This window comes from Catharus ustulatus, chromosome 7 (genome assembly GCF_009819885.2).
Source record: "Catharus ustulatus isolate bCatUst1 chromosome 7, bCatUst1.pri.v2, whole genome shotgun sequence".
Classification (NCBI taxonomy): Eukaryota; Metazoa; Chordata; class Aves; order Passeriformes; family Turdidae; genus Catharus; species Catharus ustulatus.
The window spans coordinates 9,786,331-9,805,142 of NC_046227.1; the positions used below are offsets into that span (position 1 = coordinate 9,786,331).

The window sequence follows — 18,812 nt, forward strand, 5'->3', positions numbered from 1 at the left end:
GAGATTTATGACAGAAATCACTTGAACAGCAATAATCATGTCTGAGTTGCCCCACTTACTATTTTATACACTAATAAATCAACAATTACTATAATGTATTAGGTAAGTATTTCCTTACCTATTATTTTATGACTTATATCTCTTTACCAAGATGAAAAGAAATGCAAAAGCAAACCCCTACTTAAAATCTTATAAAAGAAGGAGCAAGTAGGAAACAATTAACTTTCAGTATTCCTCCTCTCCACCCTGACCTGTCTTTCTTCACCTGGCCAAATGAGTACCTGGGTGTGATACATATCCTTGCACCATCTCTGATGAAACAATACTATTTGCACACATCCTTTCTTCATTAAAAATACAGATGTGTAAATAAAGGACTGACGTCATTTTAATTTGACTTTGCTCTTAATTAACTGATTCTTTTCTATTAAGGTTAGAGTCTCCTGTAAAGCTGGATAAAAAGGGGACAGGAGGTGTCACTCCCATTTCCAGGTCACCCTTCATGTTGCTGAGTGGGGAAATGCAAAAGTCTGACATCTGATGAAAGGAGATGGTGTATCTGGATCAATCTCTATCGCATGTATGATTTTTTAAATTTCCCTTTCATTTTTAAATGTGATTTGAGGTTGTAGCTGTGAAACTAAAGGCTGGTAGTGGCTGTGTAAAACAGGCTTAGCTCCTGCATCCCCACCCTCCTTTGTCAATACAGCATAATCTCATTGTGCACCAGCCTTGCCATTCCAGTTCTGAGTTTTTCCTCAGACAGCATGGTGATATTATTTATATGAGCAAGTCCACACTTGGCTCTCAGCTGTCAACATTCTTTATTTTAAGACTTCACTGGGTCTTTATTAACACTAAGTGCTTCAGGGTGAACTTTAAACAAACAGCAGGATTTAGAGGTTTTCAAAGACATATTAATTTTATCTAATCTTGTAAGAGATGTTTCTATTACAACTTTGCATTTTAAAGACTCACACACTTCGTGGCAAGAGCACACACTACAGCATTCCAAGAGCTCTGCTGCAGTTTTCTGAATATCATGGAATAAAAGTCTGAATGTATTTACAAACATTTTCCTGAACCATTTCAACAACAGATAAGTGTGCTTTAAGACCTACCAAATGGGGCACAAATCAAGAGCCAAAAGCAGCAAATAGTACATTATTTCAGTTTCACTTGCAAAGGAAATCTAACCATATCTTGCTTTGCAAAGCACATCTCACAACATGTAACATATTAGACTTTCATGAGACACAGACTGAGCATTCTCTGGATGTGACTTTGAAGCACGGGGAATATTTGGGTAATTTTAACAATTAGCAATAGCCCGGTTGCTTTTATTTGCGATGTAGGCCCTGGGCTGGAGAGTCAGTGAGCACTTTCTGCTCGCGGTGCCTCAGACAGGGGCTAAATTAAGGATTGAGCCCACAGCCTAATCTGAAAGCACTCTCCCTCCAACAAATGGCACCTGTCTTTTGGTAAGCTCTGGAGACACAACAGCACTGAGAGAAAAGAAATATGAATAACACAAGAAAGATGTTTGGTTTTTAATTTGCTTTCCCAGCAACATTCTGAAACACACACCAACTACAGGGAGAATTCACATAAGCATTCACATTACTTCTGCAAAGGCAGGACATGTTACATTGCAAAATGCATTCAGAAATGCTTCAGCTGTATGTTCTAGGCTTATGTGTGTGGCATTTCCTGCCACTGCAGTCCTTCCTCTTTTGACTCTAGACAACAAGTTTGGTGACAGAGGAGCTGCAAGACACTGAGTTCTCAGACCACAAATACTTCCCTGTTCTACTCACCCTTCTTCCCCAACAAACGTGACATAGAGTTTATTTCTCTGCAGGTCTTTTCTTGAATAGCCCATGATCTGGTTAAAGGCATCTTCTAGCAAGTGATCTCTCCTGATGATTAATCTGAAAGGCAAAATTATTTTGAAACAGCAATTTGTGAACATGAACCACACGTGGAAACATCTATTGACACTGCAGGATAGTAACAGGGTGATTTCAGTGATACCTGTTTCCGGTGAATAATTTTATCCAGACCAGGAAGCTCCTGTTAGTATATCTAGTGTTCCCACTTAGGTGCCAATAAAATGTCCCTTGTACAAAGAAGAGTAGTTTTGTTTTGTCTACTTTGGTTCTTCCTTAAAGTCTTAAGGGGAAAGGTGCTGAAGCTGGAATTTTCATTAAGTCTGAAATCCTTTTGTAAAGCTGAGCCCCTAAGTGAGTTTTACTGTGAGCAGGAATCTGATCTTTTCCATAAAAATCAATCTCTCAACACAGAAAAAGATAAAACCATGAAAAATCACAGTATGGCAAACCCAGAAACAAAAAATCCCTACATTATCCTTGAGTGTGTGATGGTACAAAAAGTCTAAAAAGGATGGCAATTATTTGTACAAAACCCCACTGAAGTATCACATGTGAAACTGTAATGTACCTTCTGAAAGAAAAATTGTGAAAACGAGGAAGTGTCATAAACATCAAAAATCAAAGAGGTGAAAGAATCCTCCCTACTTAAACATTTTATCCTCTGCCAAAAAATGTGTTTAATTAGTTTCCTGAAACTTCACTTGCTTTATATTCAAATACTGCTGTCTGTGTGTGCCCATCAGTCAGTGTGTGCTGCAGGAAGGCAGCTGAACCCACCCCAGCCTCCTGCCAAGGCCCTGCAGAGCTCAGTGTCTGCACTGAACCATCCTGAGGATATGCAAGGGGAGAGCCCAGGAACTGAGCAGGCACCTGGGCAACAGGAGGGCCCAGGCAGCACTGCAGCTGTGCTGGGCCCTGCTTTGAACGGGTCAGTGCTGTTGCCTGAGAAAGCAAGCCAGAGAAAACTTCAATTCACATGTTAAACTACAGCTTAAAAATCTACAGGGTGATGGCAAATGGGTCAGGGAAGAAAGGACAGGGAAAAAAGGGTGTGAGAAATGGAACAGATATTATAGGGAGTGAATGCTCCCCACCAGTTATTTGCCCAAGCACTCAGGACAAAGCTTTCATAGATAAGGCTTTAACTGTTTATGATTTCATTATATCATATAGACAGGCACTGCTCAACCCTTGCCTCTTAAGACTTGTCTAAACAATACCATTTTAATCCCATTTCAGTTTTTGCAAAACTTCACATGAATGAAGTCTGAGCTTTGCACAGATTTCTGCAGAATAAGAGAAGTGACTGGCAGAAGGAAATTAAAAACAATCAAAAAACCAAAAAACAAAACCCAATAGAAAACCCCCTTTTTATAATAGAGGAAATTATTAAATCATGTTCTAGTGCCTCATGACTATGAGTCTGATAACCAGCACAAGACTTGGTAATTTACAAAATTTTGGATATCTTGTGAGGACAATCCTTACATATAACAGCACATAATCACATGATTAGCAAATAAATGAAGGAGGGAACACCTCACTCCAAGCACCCTAGCATTCAGAGTGCTCAAATAAAAATATTAGCAGTTTTTAAAGGCAATCCTTAGAATTTAATAAAATTTAATGTATGAATCCTCTTTACTAAAGAGAACTATGTTATCAGGACAGGCAATGATGTACAAAAGACAGTCCTGTTTAATTTTTTTTTTTAGTGGGAAAAGATATGAGAAAATATAACTGTTTATATCATAGCAGTTGCTATAATGGAAGAATTCAGATGCCTCCTGTCCTGCAGGCCTCTTCCCAAAGCTCTATTTGGCACCATATTGGTAATACTGTCTGTACAAAAACAGAGTTGGAGGAAGCACAGAGGTGCTCAGAACTTGCTGTATCCTCTGCTATGAATCACATGCTGGCATTAAGTCTTTTATTACAGGTTTTGTATTCCCAGAAATGCCTGGGTAACCGTAACATCTGCATTCCTTCCAATGGGAAGAGAAGCTTGCAGATGTGCAAGGCAAGGCAAGCTGCCCAAAAAGAAATCCAGCTTCATGAGTTGCTTCAACGTACTTCAATTTCCCTGGGCCTTGTCCATATCCTTTAGTCTCCAACTTCCTGTAGAAGTTCCTCAGCTTGGCTTCAAAATCTCTTTTGTAGGGAGCTGGAGCTCGGGCATTGGCACGCTGAGTACCTGCAGGGAGCAATGAGCAAAGAATGAGCTGTAGTGACATGAACTGATGGATGTCCCATCTGCTACTGGAAAGACTCCTTAATAGCAAAAGGTATGCACGGTATGTGTTTGGTTTAGTCACCTTTATAAAGGGTAAAAGCTGCATATCTTCAAATCTGCTCTGCATCCAAGACTTTTTGGTTGCTCACTTCCAATAGTATCATCTTTCAAAAGTAAATCTTAAAAGAGCAAATCCAGGTCAATGCAAAAGATGGTTTAAAAAAACAGCACACGCAACTAGAAAGACTTTACTTTTTGTTTTCCAAGTACACTTTATGTCTAACCTATATTATAGTTCGTATGATAAATGTTATGTTCTGGTTTTAATATTATCAGGAAAACAACAACTCAGAAATGAAGCATAAACAGACTGGACTCTGCATTACCCCTGCTGACTACACCAGGAAGAAGGAGGAAAACATTTGGAAATTCCTTAATAGAAGTTTTCCTATGGGGAAGTAACAAGGAAGAAAATATAGGAAGAATGGAAAGACTACCAAATTTAAGTTTGTGGAACTTCTAGTCTGTGGTTGCAGAAACATACCAGAATTTAATTTTGAAAAACTGTTTTTGAGGGTCAACTTCTTAAAAGCAAGGAGAGATGAGTTCTGTACGCCAAAAAAAAAATGGCATACCCTACAACTGCATGTACAAGTCCAGTATATACAAATTAGGTGTTTAGTCTGATCTATTCTGAAAATGGCCATCATTAGGATTTCCTCTGCCTCCCTGGATAAATTATTTCCACTGATTGGATTGCAAAGCAGGGTGCCAAAGAGGCAATTACACTCCTTCCCTGCATGGCTGTGTAGACATCCCACACAAAAAGTTTGGAGGATGTTTAAAATTTTTCATGCCATAAAGTACACATAAGTTGCCAAGTACTTCTTTAGAACTAGTGGTCATCTGTAATGCACTGAAAGCACAAATGAACAGTTTAGCACCACTTTTCTGCAGAGTTCTGTCTTTTAACTCAGTTCCTCATGCAAGTTTACTTTTGGCTCCCTGCACAACACTAAGCCAATACAGAAACCTTGATTTCTGCTGTGGGGGAAGGCATGAGAAGGTAAAGTTTCAGGTAATAGAAGAGAGGAGGTGCATCCGTTCAGCCTGTGGGCACAGACAGGGGAAGGAGGGCAGCCACAAAGCCCCTGGGTCTGACTGAAAAGGCGACAGCACATCCTGCGGAAGTGGGCGCTGGAAGGAGCTGCAGACTCTATCTCTGCAGGGATCAGAGAGCTCACTGACAACACTGAACGCCATTTAACAGGTCTTTAAAAGACCTGTCTGACCAGAAAGACACTTGGCACTTGTTCCAGGCTTGAAGTGTGGGAGGAATAGTAAATACCATGGAATCTGCAGAGCTCCAAAACCAATGGATCCCTCTGGAAAAACAGATCATGATCATTGGTTCATCTATAGTGGTTTCCCTCTTTTACTGAGAGCACCAAGTGCTTCTAAAGGTACACTGAGCTGAAATCTCCTGAAAACTTACAGAAACTGTAAATAACCTTTTAACTATTGGCCTTTTCCCACTCTTTGTTTTGCTTTGGTTTGGTATGTACAAAAATGCAGTCACCAGGAAAAGGCAACAAAAATATACTTTAATGTTAACCCCTGAAGGAAGCTAGATTTTTTTGAAGGGTACCACAAAACATGAATCTCATAACACATGACTTCATGATTTAGAAATCAGCATCATAATATTCTGTCAGCACATGACAAGTCCTCACTGCAAATCAGATGCATATGCCAAGAAATTCCTGGGCAATTATAGTTATTACTTTTGCCTTGGGAACAAAAAATGTTAATAGAAGAGCTAAAAACTACCAGAGATGTACTACTTGATTTTCAAAGAGGTTATATTCTAAAGCAGATATAAAGAGTAGCTTCATGACTATTCATCTTTCCCAAAAGAGAAAGTACAAGCGATTGTGGCTGATCTGAACAATGGATCCTTAACCCCCACCCTCGTGCAGTGCAGCACAGCCAGCTTAGTTGATGAGAAAACACAGAGCCTCCATAGAAACATGGGCTATTTACAATTTCTCATCAAGAAAGTCATTTGTACACCAACACAAACGTGCATGCTTGCAGACTGACAGGGAGATTCAATGGCCTCTCTATATTCTTCTATGAGCCAGAAGAGAGATTACAATTTTAGGGAGAATGACACTAAAACCAACACTGTTCATTCTCTACTATCTCCTGCTACTGTGGGTAAATAAGAATATCACATGTTAAATACTGAATGTATTTTGAAATTACTTTGTTGGAATGAAGCCATACCCAGCATGATTTGGCGCATGTACAGTGATTAAGAAATCTTAACTCTGGAAGAAAAAGCTGGTTTTATTTATAAAAGACTGCCAGGTTTGCAGTTGGAAGGAAGATGCATACATGCAGGTTTCATCATTCCCTTCTTTTCAATAAAGGGAAACAGTTATATCTAAACATTATATATACTGAAAGTATTAATAAATGTGAATATTGTATTTTGTTGCTTCACAGAATGCCATAAGATCATTAAGGTCTTCAGATAGTTTCTTCAGAGAGATCTTACAGAGGTCCTTTGTCCAACAGCAGGAAAAGCTACCACATGTTTATGAATGCATTTCATCTGGTTCCATGAAAAGGCAAAGCTTTTCATTACTGTGGACTGGGAAATACCCATGAAAATCAAAGTTCTTTTTCTGACAAAAACTTATTGTTGTCTGAAACTACCTAGAGTTGCTTACACCCAAATGTTCTCTATTTATCTACACTTTTTTTATCAAATTTGTAGAAATCACTTTAAGCCACTTCCGAATTGTTTATCTATTATCATGAGGAAATTAAGCACAGCAACATCTATCAACATGGCTTTCAAACAGAACTTGTCACACTTGCAATAATTTAGTTCTGATCTGCAACTTACAATGTGAAATATCAGTTTCATTCCATTCTGGCATGAATATTCAGACAGCTGCAGTATAAAATTGTCCCTCATTGTCCCCAGCCCCATTACATTGCCATTTTAATGCACAGTTATTAGATCCATGCTCTTAATTCTCCAGACATCAGGATGTTGGCATGAGCAGTGACTGAGTTGTTTCACATTAGTAAAAAACAAGTCTGCATGTTTTTTTACAAGTCAAAACAAAATCACAGCCCCTGAAGTTGTACTATACCCAGCAAACCATCTTGTGAGCCTAAGGCAAAGGTTCAAAGTCTGACACTCAAATGCAACTGTACTTGCTGACTTTGCTCAAAAATAGTTCTAGATCTTTGTCTTATCAAGGTTGAGAAGGAGTTTCATGAAGGCCCTGCAGAAGCTTTGCCTGAGCAGCTTACCTGGAGAGTTCTGAGGCGAGGACACCGGTGAGCCTCTCGGGGACTGGCAATAGCTAGGATGAAGTAAGGCATGTGGCGGCACATATGACATGATTTCCTCCTCAAACAAACTGGCAAAAAGGAGCAAAGAAGAAAGAACATGTTTATTTGAATAAATGGCAAGTCTCACTTTCTAGGGGTAAATCTCTAGTTATTAACCTGCTTTCTTTGGTAGTCACCTATTTCCACTGTGCATACTTAAGAGTGCTACAAAATATTTTACTGCCATTTCCTCAAGCACATTTTGAAAGAACTGGAAAGCAGTAACTGCTATTTGGGTATTTGTTCTCAAGGTTAAAATACAGTTAATAAGCCCTGAAAATTCATGGGCCTTCCTCTTTTTTTTTATAAATGTTCTCATTACAAAGGGGTCAATAACCTTATTCAGAAAACATTCTAAACCTCCAGGATGAAGAATCCCATCTGAACTTATTAAGTGTATTGACTGGTACACTGGTTAGCATAAGATTTTACATTTAATAACACTCCTGCTGAACCACGTATCACACTTTGCCTGTTCAAGCTGAGTTACTTCATGCTTCATCTATTATTGATACACAACTTTTTAGGTGAAAAAAACCCAAACATATTGCAGCCTAATCACTGCATCTGTGTGTGTTTTTATGTACGCACATATATATTAAAACTTCACAAGCAAATCCAAAAAGAGACAGAATATCTAATATCAGGATAGATCTGGTATTGTAATGTATTTTGAATGTGAAACATGACACAAACTGCTGTGATAATATGTAAAAATTATTTTCAAAAATTGAGCTATAGAAAGAACTACAAGCCAATCTTAAACTCTCCAATGCAATGAGAATAATGTTCAAATAAAAGATGTTTCTTGCTAAATCTGTTCACCAAAGAAATATCTAGACATTTTTTTAATCGATTTTTTTTAACAAATCCTTTCTGACAACTCTTTTTACAGTCATGGCTATGTGATGCTTTCCTCCAAGTTACATATAAAAATCTTTAAAAGTTTTTTAAGAAATAATATTTACATTTCAAAAAGGCCCAAACATAGATTTAAAATGAGATTTTTTAAATAGCTGTAATAATTTGGAGATTTAGGGACCAGAAAGGATTATCATCATGCAACCTGGCCTCAAAATACAACTAGTAATGTCAATTCTATTTCACTAGATTCAATTTTAAAGGTACCCATGAATTTCTTGATGCACTTTTACAGTGGATGAGAGCACACCATCAAGATAAAAGGGTTTAAATTCAGAAAAAAATCTGCCTGATTTTTGGAGTTAATAGCTTAAATGAAAACTACTTAATAATCAGCTTCCCATTTTCTGAAGCCTGTAAGAAAATTGTCTGTACTAAAGGGGACAATGCTTGACAACAAAGTGAAGAGGCAAGCAAGACATTAAGTAATAAAAACACCTCTCAAGTATGTGCCTTTACAAACAGGTACTTCCCAAAGCACAGAACTAAACAGATGCATACTAAAAGTAGCACAAGGCACATTGTTGAACAAAGGTCTGAGCTGTACCACCTTTGTAAGTATCAGGGCTGGATGCAACAGGACAATTAAAGGTGGTCTGGGCAAACCCATATAAACCCCAAGCAGTGCTCTTGCACTTGCTTTTCATATTCCATCATCCTATGAAAAGTGTGACCTTCAACTACCATCTAGAACTGAACATGAGGAAAATAAAACCTGAGCCTTGAGCTGTAGCTCTCCCAGGTGCAAGTCCCAGGAGTGAAGGGGAAATGATGGGGTGACACCATCAGCACACACTACTCCCTGAAAGCTCCTCAGCAGCTGCCACAGCATGTTCCACACGTGCATGGGCAGCAGCAGTGCCTACCTGAGTAACATGACAAGGTCTGCATCACTGGATAAACGCACCAGCCCAGGTGTTCCCTCTGTCCGGATGAACTGGATCTTCTCCCTGTGTAAGCAAAAAAAGGCTCTCAAAATACCCTTTTGCAAATAAGTGTGTACCACAACAACAAGAAAAAGTACAGAGTGTATCAGAAACCTCTGGGTTATGCTTTTCTCTACTTTTTTTCCCTGCCCCAGCAAGTCCATGTGAGCAGTAAAATATTACAGCCAAAAAGATTTGTTCTGAGGAAAGATGCTCCCGTTGTCCTCATCTTTTTCAATGTTCACGCTCTTGGCAGGTAGTACAGTCACCCAAACAGTAAAGAGAGAAAAATCAATCCCTCAAGAATTCAAGTCTGAGTCTGAATTCAAAGTAGGAGGCTGAAACCTGTAAGAGGGCATTCCTACTGCAAAAGTGAACTCTTAAAAGAGGCATTGTCTCTTCTGAATCTCTGTACAAATGCAAGCCATACATTACAACCCATACTTGTGATTTTAAAGCCAGCATTTTCATACCACGCTGCATTTAAGATCTCTCCCAGTAAAAAATACTATATTATTTCCCCTCTCTATTTCATCTAAGTACACATTCTTAATCCTAGACCCAGTTTGGTCACTCTTGTGGAATCTATGCATCCTAAGTTCTGAGCATGGTAACTCAGGATCAGTATTGAATATAATTCCCTGGATTCCTATTCTTTCCTATTCTTTTGCTCTGCAGAGCCTTTCCCTGCATGCTGAAATACTAGTACATCCTTCATTTTTTTTCTTTATCAGTATGATAGTATAGTAGAGATAAATTCTAATTTGGCTTTACACTTCTAGAGGAAAACAAAGCAAGAACCAAATCCACATAGTAAAACCTGTCCCAAATCTAAAGGAGAAAACCCCCAAACAAACAGAAAAGTAAAGACTTCTGTATAAGAACAGCAGCATTAGCTCAGCTCAGAGGTCTGTCTCCCCCATGTCCTATTACCAACAGTGACAAGAAGGTCAAAAACACTCCATGCAATTGGTAGGACAGGGACATCTGGACGTTTCCAGAGGCCACTTCACTTTACATCAGTGCCCAAATGGTAAGGCTGGAGGAAATAAATGGTGGAATACAAAATATATCTTAGCATTTGGTTGGCACAACACCAGAAACCAGAAGGCCATTTTCTGGGTTAACTAATATATGCAGCCTTCCAAATGAATGCAATCCATGGCTTCCTGGGGTTACCAGTGAGAGTTGTGATTTCAATGATATTTTTTTAATGTATATGCCTTTTACCTTCCATTAAGATATAAATTATATTTAATGTATAACAGGTGCCTTTGCCTGAAGCCTTTTACATTATTTAGCAGCCTCTCAGTTTTACTTGCAGTGGCTTGGAAGAAGATTTAATCTTGGCAGTATGCCTAATAAAGATATGATAAGTATAATGTTCTCACTCCACCATTAAACCTCTGAACAGCAATTTTCTACATGTAGGATACTTTCATTTTATGTTTTAATAGACTCTCAACTTCTTATCTCTTCTTTCTTTAAGGGAATGAGAAATTATTTTAGACATAAAGTGTCAGAGATATTTTCAAATTATCTTTGCCCTCTTCCACTGGCCAAATACTGATTTTCCTCCCCACCTATGTAATAATTACAATAATAATAATAATAATAATAATAATAATAATAATAATAATAATAATAATAATAGTAATACTTTAAATCATTATCTTTCCACTTCAACTGCACTGAGGTCCTCAAAGGAAGAGATTACTGGCAGTTGTACTAATCACTATACAAAAATAAAATACACAAAAAATTGATATGAAGGATTTCATTTAGGTCTTAATTTATCAAGTGTTACAACAATGTCCATGGAGTTGTTTAATCTCACAATGTGTCAAACAGACATGGATTCCAATAATTTGCTAAATCAGGGTCTTAAAAGACTAAAAAGAAAAAATATAACTGGGATCTTTATAAAAATGAAAATGTTACTGAAGCATCAGCTTTAGAAGGATATAGGAGAGGTATAATGGAAGATAATTTACCTTGATCAAATTACTTACTTCAAATACTAGAATTAGAATGGAACTATTCAGCTTAACAGGAGAGGGCTTTTCTGACCAATCCCATTCAATGTAAAATAAAACTATGTTCATTAAAATCCCCAATCATTCTGCTGAAGCAAGTCAGTTAAGGCATGTATCTTCAGTCTCCTTCCAAATTAAATGTACAGAAGGACATACAATCTCAAGCAATTGAGGAGGTACAGAAAACAGTATCGTGTCCTCTGACTTCCATTTTTAATCTGAAACCCATCTTTTCTTGAGAAAGTCTGAGTTTGTGGGAAACTATGACTCTGTAATCAGGAAGCAGGGTTCTACTAGAAGCAGAATTGGGGAATACCAACAAGCCTTGTGAGCAATTTGATCTCTAATTGAACTTGCAACACACATGAAGAAAAATACACCAATAGCTATCAGACTAAAGGAAATCAAACAACCTGGGAAAAAGAATATGAAGCAATAAAACTACGAGCAACCAGAAATTGTTTGTATACTACTGCCCAGCAGATTTCAAACCAAGCCTGGTGGGACAAACTTGCCTCTAGTGATACAGTATGACTGTTTGGACATGCTGAGTGAGAACTGTAGATTTCTGCTGTATTTTCTAGATAGCTTGTATTCTGCTAGTATGTTGTTTCAGTTTTGGCAGTTAGGATTTCTTCAGAAGGCAAACCATGTATTTAACACAGAAGTCACATCACAAAACTTGTTATACTACATATAGGGAAACTGCAGAACAGGGCAGCTTGTTGACTTCTGGGAACTTGCAAGGACACAGAGGAAAAGGAATCAACAAGTAACACAGAACAAAAAAAATGAGTACCAGTGCGGGCTGCCATGCCAGTCAGTGTACGTAAACCTCTGGAACACAGCACTGCACAGTAGAGACTGCCAACAATCAAACCAGCATCTTTTAAATTTAGTGTCCAAGGAAGAATAGAGACATTCATTTCAGTTCTGGTCACTACTAAACAAGTTGCTGGTGTTTTCATTTCCAAGTCTAAACATATGAGGGAGTTATAACAACCACAGAACAAAGGTCATCCTTCCTCAGATCTTGTTTCACTGTGCAAAAATCTGTAGATATCCCCATTTTGTAAATTTTGGAGACGTCCAAAGTTCTGATTGATGTAAGATTACCTCCAGACGTCATGAGGTCAGGACAGTCTTTCTGTGAATGTGCTTTGCAAAGATAAGGACAAACCCAAATGCCATTCTGCCTCATGCTCTCAGCTGTACACGTACCCAAATAAATGGGCACATTTGCTGTGCCATCCAGCTGTCTTGGCTCATTAGAAAGACATCAGCAAATCTCTTATGCCAGTTGTTCCAAATATTTTCTTGTAGATACCTTTGATAATAAAACATTACCTCTGTTTTCCTCAACCTTGTTATAGGCTGTTACACAGAAATACAGTAAACAACTATTTCCCACAGCTTTATGAATATGTTTGAATGCACCAGAAGTCTACAATCTGTTATGTTCCACTGTTAATTAATGAAAGTAGCTAATTGCAATTAGCATTTTTACTGAAATGGGAATAGCAAATTTCACTAATGTTCTCACCTGAGTGAATGATTCCTGGTAAGATCTGGTTGACGCTCTTGTAGAATTTCAAAGATATTGGGCTGCCGCAAAAATGCAACTATCTTGTCATTGTAAGCTGAAAACATTAACAAAAATATCATGCTGAAACAAGGAAATCCCAAAATAAAGGATGTCATTCCTTCTGAGTCTTCAACAATATTGATATACTTCAACTTCACATTTTTAAGTTTAGAAGAATTTAGAAGGGTAATTTTTTTTACCAATTCTATTGTCTTTTAAGGAACACACTTCTTGATTATGGACCAAATCTCATTGTGACATATCCTTTCCACTGCTAAGAGCTATAATTCTGTTTGCAATTTCTATTATATTTTAGCACTCACACTCTGAGCTAAGGTCAAACCAGAATATCTGTGGTTAGAATAAAATTGCAGGGACCTTGGTTTTCACTGAACTGAAATCTATTCTCAACCATTAAGCAGCCATTGGAAACACCTTTATCAAATCCTCATTAATGGCTGAGCCTGTGAAGCATGTACACCATGGCAAGGGGGAGGATTTAAATAGGCAGAGGTTTTCAAGTAAACATGCCACAGTACAAAGAGCCAGTTACAGTTAATCAGATTAATTTATCTTGATTTAGCACAATGTGACAGCTGTTAGATTTAATAAGCTAAATTCTGTATGTGGTGGCACAGAAGTTAGTAACTCTGTGTGTATGTAACTGAGAACAGAAGGTAAGCTAATGACTAATTCCAAGCTGATTAACACTTTCTGTAATCCTGCCAAAACAGATGCTCAGAAGTTGTGGGGGGGAAAAAAAAGTTAAAAATCACTGGGAATACATGGAATACAATTAGGCCCCAATCTGACTCCCTGGCTTCAGTTCATCCTGTGAGCACACAGAGTATGTGAGTGTATGTGAGTTAGGGAGGTAAAATACCCCAGTTACTTGGTTCTGCACACTTCCAGCTCTGAAGGTTCCAGCTGAACAGTGGGGAAATGCTGATGGACAGGAGGATCATGACATAAGGCAACTTCTACCCATCCCAAGTGACTGGAAACCCCAACAGTGCACACTGCCATGACCCCTCAGTGATGGAGATCTCCTCCCAGAGGATGGATGCAGACATACCCACTGGAACCACATCCTGGTACTGAGCTCTGCTGACTGTGTTAAATGTGCTGGATGGTCTTGGCAAAACTGGGGGTCCTGAATGACGGGAGTCCTCTCCGACCTGAAAACGTGCAAGTAACCACAGTGAGTGTCCCAGTGCCAGCACATGCACTCAGGTACAGAAAAGTGAGAATTTTTACAGCTTAAAACCAAGCACATACTTCAAGGCTTTGCTTGATCACTATCCCCAGTAACCACTGCAGCAGGAAGCAGCTGTGCTGTTAGGAGAGGTACTAGCAAAACATTATTTAGCATACTGGGCTTATTAAGGGGATGAATCAAAACTGATGCTGTTTTTAAACAGTCCTCTTCTGAAAAGAGACCAAAAAATTAAAACTGGGATACCTTTGTAATTTAATTTTGTCTTCTGTAATTCATGGACATCTTTATACAAAACATACTGGAAACAAAATTCTGCTCCTTTATTAGCAGCTCTATTACCTCTGTGCATGAACAGAGTTTCCCTAAATTTGAAGGGGAAAAAGTTTGTGGCTGAAGCCTCAAAGGAGAATAAAGAAGTGAGTTCACATTCAGGCAAGGCAAACAAGTCCAAAACTGGTAAAAACTTGGTTCCTAGAATAATTCAGAAACACTATTCTGTTTTTCTTTTATTCACCTTCTGGGCTTAAAAAATTGCATGTGAACAATAAATATAAAACCACAATATAAAATCGTTCTTAGAGGCATTTATATCAGGGCAACTGCTGCAGTTTACTACATGATGAGGTTTAAGACATTTCTTGGTATTCAGTATTTTATCTCTATAAAACATTTGGTCAACCTCTTTTTTATCCTGTTGGACCTCTTTGTTTACTTCTCCATTTATCTGCCTACATGTAATGGTTAGCATTTGAACTGTATTGCCAAGCTTCAAAGATCTCTGTATCTAACTGCAAAAGATCAAATAATTGTAAAAGGTTGCTTTTAAATCCAATCTCTGAAATCACAAAGCAGCAAAAGTCCCAAGATATCTCCCAAGACCTTTTTGCTCTCTCATAATATTCTTTCAGATAAATGAAGAATTATTTCCTGTTAGGCAATGTGCTGGAAAAGGAATGCCATTATTATTAGCTCCAGCTTCACACTGCAGTTCAGCTTCAGCTAAAAAGGCATTCCTTACACTGGTTCATGTTTGTTTTAGAGCATCTCTCTGTAAAAACTGTGTCAGTGGCTTCAAAACATCAAAGTTCATGGCAAGGTAAAGCCAAAGAAAGTATTTTGATTTTTTTTCATTAAGTATTCATCTTTTGCAATAATGGGCAGTTCCTTTATGCAATAGCTTAAAAATAGGGAAAAAAATGCAAATATGCAATATGCAAGACATAAGCCCTAAAGTGCAGAGGAAAAACTGGTGTTCAGGTTCATACATATGCAAAAAGAACATCATTGCAACATTAATCCTAGAATGGTAATACTGTATTGAATTGCTATGCTTGAGATTCCTATCTAGAATTAGACCACAATTCAAGCTACAATTGTAACAATATCAAGGAAACACTTCTAAAATTGCCTGTAGAAACATGATTTAAGGAATTTCATGTATCTAGATGGAGTGGGAAATTCTGACAGGTAAGCAGCACTATGATATGCAATATATATGATCATTTCTTGTTGGATAAACTGTACTTATTTTGCAGCATTGATAACTTCAGCAGCCTGGCTGGCACAAATACCTGTTTTAAGTGAAGAGCTATTGAATGCTGCTTAAAGAAAGATAATTTTGATGCATATTGGGTAAAGCCAAGAAAAAAAATTATTTCTGCTCAGCTACAACCCAGTCACAACAGAAATACTTGCTTTACCCTATTCAAGATCTAAATAGCTATATGAAGGCACTTCTAGCTTTCTTACCTTATACACAACATCATCAAATTGATGAAAAATGCTATTTAAAACCATTTGCAAAATATACCAGACACTGGATGGGGGCTGACTAAACCACGTTCACACAGGATGTGACAAGATATGCAGCCAGCACTGTGGCAGCTCAGTGGAAGCCCTGTCAGAGAAGTGGCAGACGAGATTCGTGTTTGTCTGAAACAGAGGTCTGGCAGATCTTCATCTGCCACAAGACTGAGTTAAGAAAAGGATAAATCAGAGTGTTTCTCTTGCTATTCTGGATTGTATTATCTTTAATTCCTGGCATGGAATAGCCCTTTCCTGAAAACATAACCTACAACCAACAGTATTAAAAAATAAAGTACAACTGAAATCCAAGTCACTGCACATACACAAGGTTACAAGTATAAGAAAGTGACAGTAACAATATGGGGAAAGCCAGTGAACAACATAAAAACAAAATAGTGTTTTCCATGTATTTCTGATCAGAAAGTAGAGATGAAATACATATTCAAAGCATATAACAGTCTGATGAGGCTGTATGTGGTATGATTTTTTTCTACTTCATGGGAAAGTTGCAGAACTAGATTTGCAGTCACACATGCATCTTCTCCCTCCCTCTTATTTTGCACATTTCTGTATGAACACACTCGGCAGATGCCATGCTAGACAATATGCATTTTGTCAGTGAAGGGCTGAATACAGGAACCAGTAATCTGTAATCAGATGCTCTCCTGTGGTTAAGTAGGGTTACTGCGAATTCAAAATAAGAAAAAGTCATGTTTTATATTTTTCCTCTGAATTCATACATATTAAAAGCAATGATGGCTAACAGAAAAAATAATGAATATTTACAGATGACTGCTGCCCTGTTCCAGATGAATCATGCTTCTCCCCACAGAGAATGATGTGAAAGAGGATGGTGGTGCTCCCAAGGAGGGGGCCCAGAGCCCACTCACCTCCCCAGCACTGTGGCTGCGCTGCCGAGTCAGGTGCTGCCGATGGACCAGCGCGCTGGTGGGCCTGCTGCTCTGCAGGGGCAGCCGCGGGTCGATGAACGTCGTGGTGCGCGAGTTGTGGTCCACAAAGAAAGCCTGCACAGGACACACAAGAGAGCTCATCACCAATATTTTTTTATTAACTGTGTCTGAGGTTAACACCTACTGGGAATCTAGGTTTCATTTGATCAGGTGGGGCTGTGGAAAATCTGTTACTGTGGCGTGCATTTCCCTTCTGCACAAGGAGGATAACACTTTTCCATCCCACCAAAGAGATGAATTGTTTAGTGCCTTACTTTGCTCGTGTCTGTAAAGTCCTTTGAAATTCTCATCTGACAAGCATCAGAAGCGGGAAGCTTTATTATGACTGTCAAGAAGAGAAGACTTGAATATTTAATAAAAGTAATCCTGGTGTGTTCTCCTTTTCATTCCCTTAAAAGCATCTAAAAAGGTGTCATTAAGTGGCAAACCCATACCTTTTGTGAAGTATTTACCTTATAATTATGAACACAATTGGCTATATATATGTCAAGTGTATGCTTGCATTCAGTGATGAACTAAGATTGCAGACCAACAGGTATTTTTGCCATTTTCCTGATACAACTATTCTAAGTCCACTGACCTTTTTTCTAAAACCTAAAGCAAAATGCAAAGAAAACCCTAAAGCACCACCCCCCCCCAAAAAAGCAACTCTCTGAAAACCAAAAAGAAAGGTCAGCCAAGAACACAAAGATTATGGCAACAAAAAAATTTACATCAGGCAATTGATGAGAACAACTACATATTGGCCAGTCAACCATCTGCTGAAAACAAGGTCACAGGAACATGTATCCTGGAAAATTAAAACCTCCTACAATTCTACCCAATTTGAACCAAAAAGGTTTCTAAGCCCTGAAATTTAAACTTTTTACAGCATCAGTGTTGCACTTGGAAACCAGCTGTTCTATTTCAACACACTCCGTGTTTTCTGTCACAATACTGGAAACATGTGGAAGTGGCAAAAAAAAGATCTCTGTTTTGAGCAGGAGAATTACAAGAAAGTGACATCTGGTTTGAGGATTCAGAGAATCTGGACCAGCAGAGAGTTGGTCAGGGACTGCGGGAGCCATTTCTGTGTTTGGCTACCAGTGAGGTACTTTGACCACAGTTCCACAAACAATTTATTCCTGTGGTGTCAGCAAAAGAAACATTCTCATCTTTCCCCCTCCTGACCACTTGTTTCATCCCCTGTGTGCCCTTCCTGCCTTGTGCTGGCACAAGTGTTTGTGTAGCCACGCAGTGAACCCATCAGGGGAGCTGACTAAAATTACTTTATTCTAGTCCCTCTCACTGCTGGCTCCTCTAACCTCGGTCAGCTCACCAGGGATGAGAGGAGAGCAGAACCACTCTCCTGGCAGCAACACCAGCTTCTAGCATTCATGGAATCATTGTTTCAGACTGCTTGGGAAAACCAGACCAGAGAAAATGCAATTCCTCTGACTGCTGTGAAGGTAGGTGGACAAACCAGTGTGTCATGCTATACAGCAACTAAATGTCATTATGGACTGCAGTGGGAGAAAATGTTCCTACTTCCATTTCCCAAGGAAGAGGAAGCATATGGAGAGACACCCCAGTTGCAGAACCCTTAAATTGCTTCAGAAAAGAGCACCAAGCCTCCTACAGCTCCAACAGCAATGACCTGTACCTGCAGCTTGTGCCTACAAGGAAGGAATCCTATCACCTGAGCAGTAAGAACCCTGTTCTGACCATCTGACATAGTCACAGATATGCAAGTGGGACTGTTCCACAGTTCAAACCCTGTGAAGTGTATTCAATAAATGAAATTTTAAATGCTACATCTGAGCCCGATTC

The 18,812-nt window shown here is 38.7% G+C and overlaps 1 protein-coding gene across 2 annotated transcripts in view; it reads right to left on the reverse strand.

Annotated features, from left to right (window-relative positions):
• HECW2 (HECT, C2 and WW domain containing E3 ubiquitin protein ligase 2) overlaps positions 1 to 18,812 on the reverse strand; it is a 149,480-nt gene that overhangs the window by 16,989 nt on the left and 113,679 nt on the right. For both annotated transcript variants that reach the window (XM_033065441.2, XM_033065442.2), the window contains 7 exons: positions 16,923 to 17,057; positions 14,083 to 14,185; positions 12,966 to 13,062; positions 9,327 to 9,410; positions 7,459 to 7,568; positions 3,966 to 4,086; positions 1,818 to 1,931 (listed from right to left, as the gene is read on the reverse strand). In XM_033065441.2, the coding sequence (XP_032921332.1) occupies positions 1,818 to 1,931; positions 3,966 to 4,086; positions 7,459 to 7,568; positions 9,327 to 9,410; positions 12,966 to 13,062; positions 14,083 to 14,185; positions 16,923 to 17,057 (764 nt within the window). The remainder of the gene's footprint in view (positions 1 to 1,817; positions 1,932 to 3,965; positions 4,087 to 7,458; positions 7,569 to 9,326; positions 9,411 to 12,965; positions 13,063 to 14,082; positions 14,186 to 16,922; positions 17,058 to 18,812) is intronic.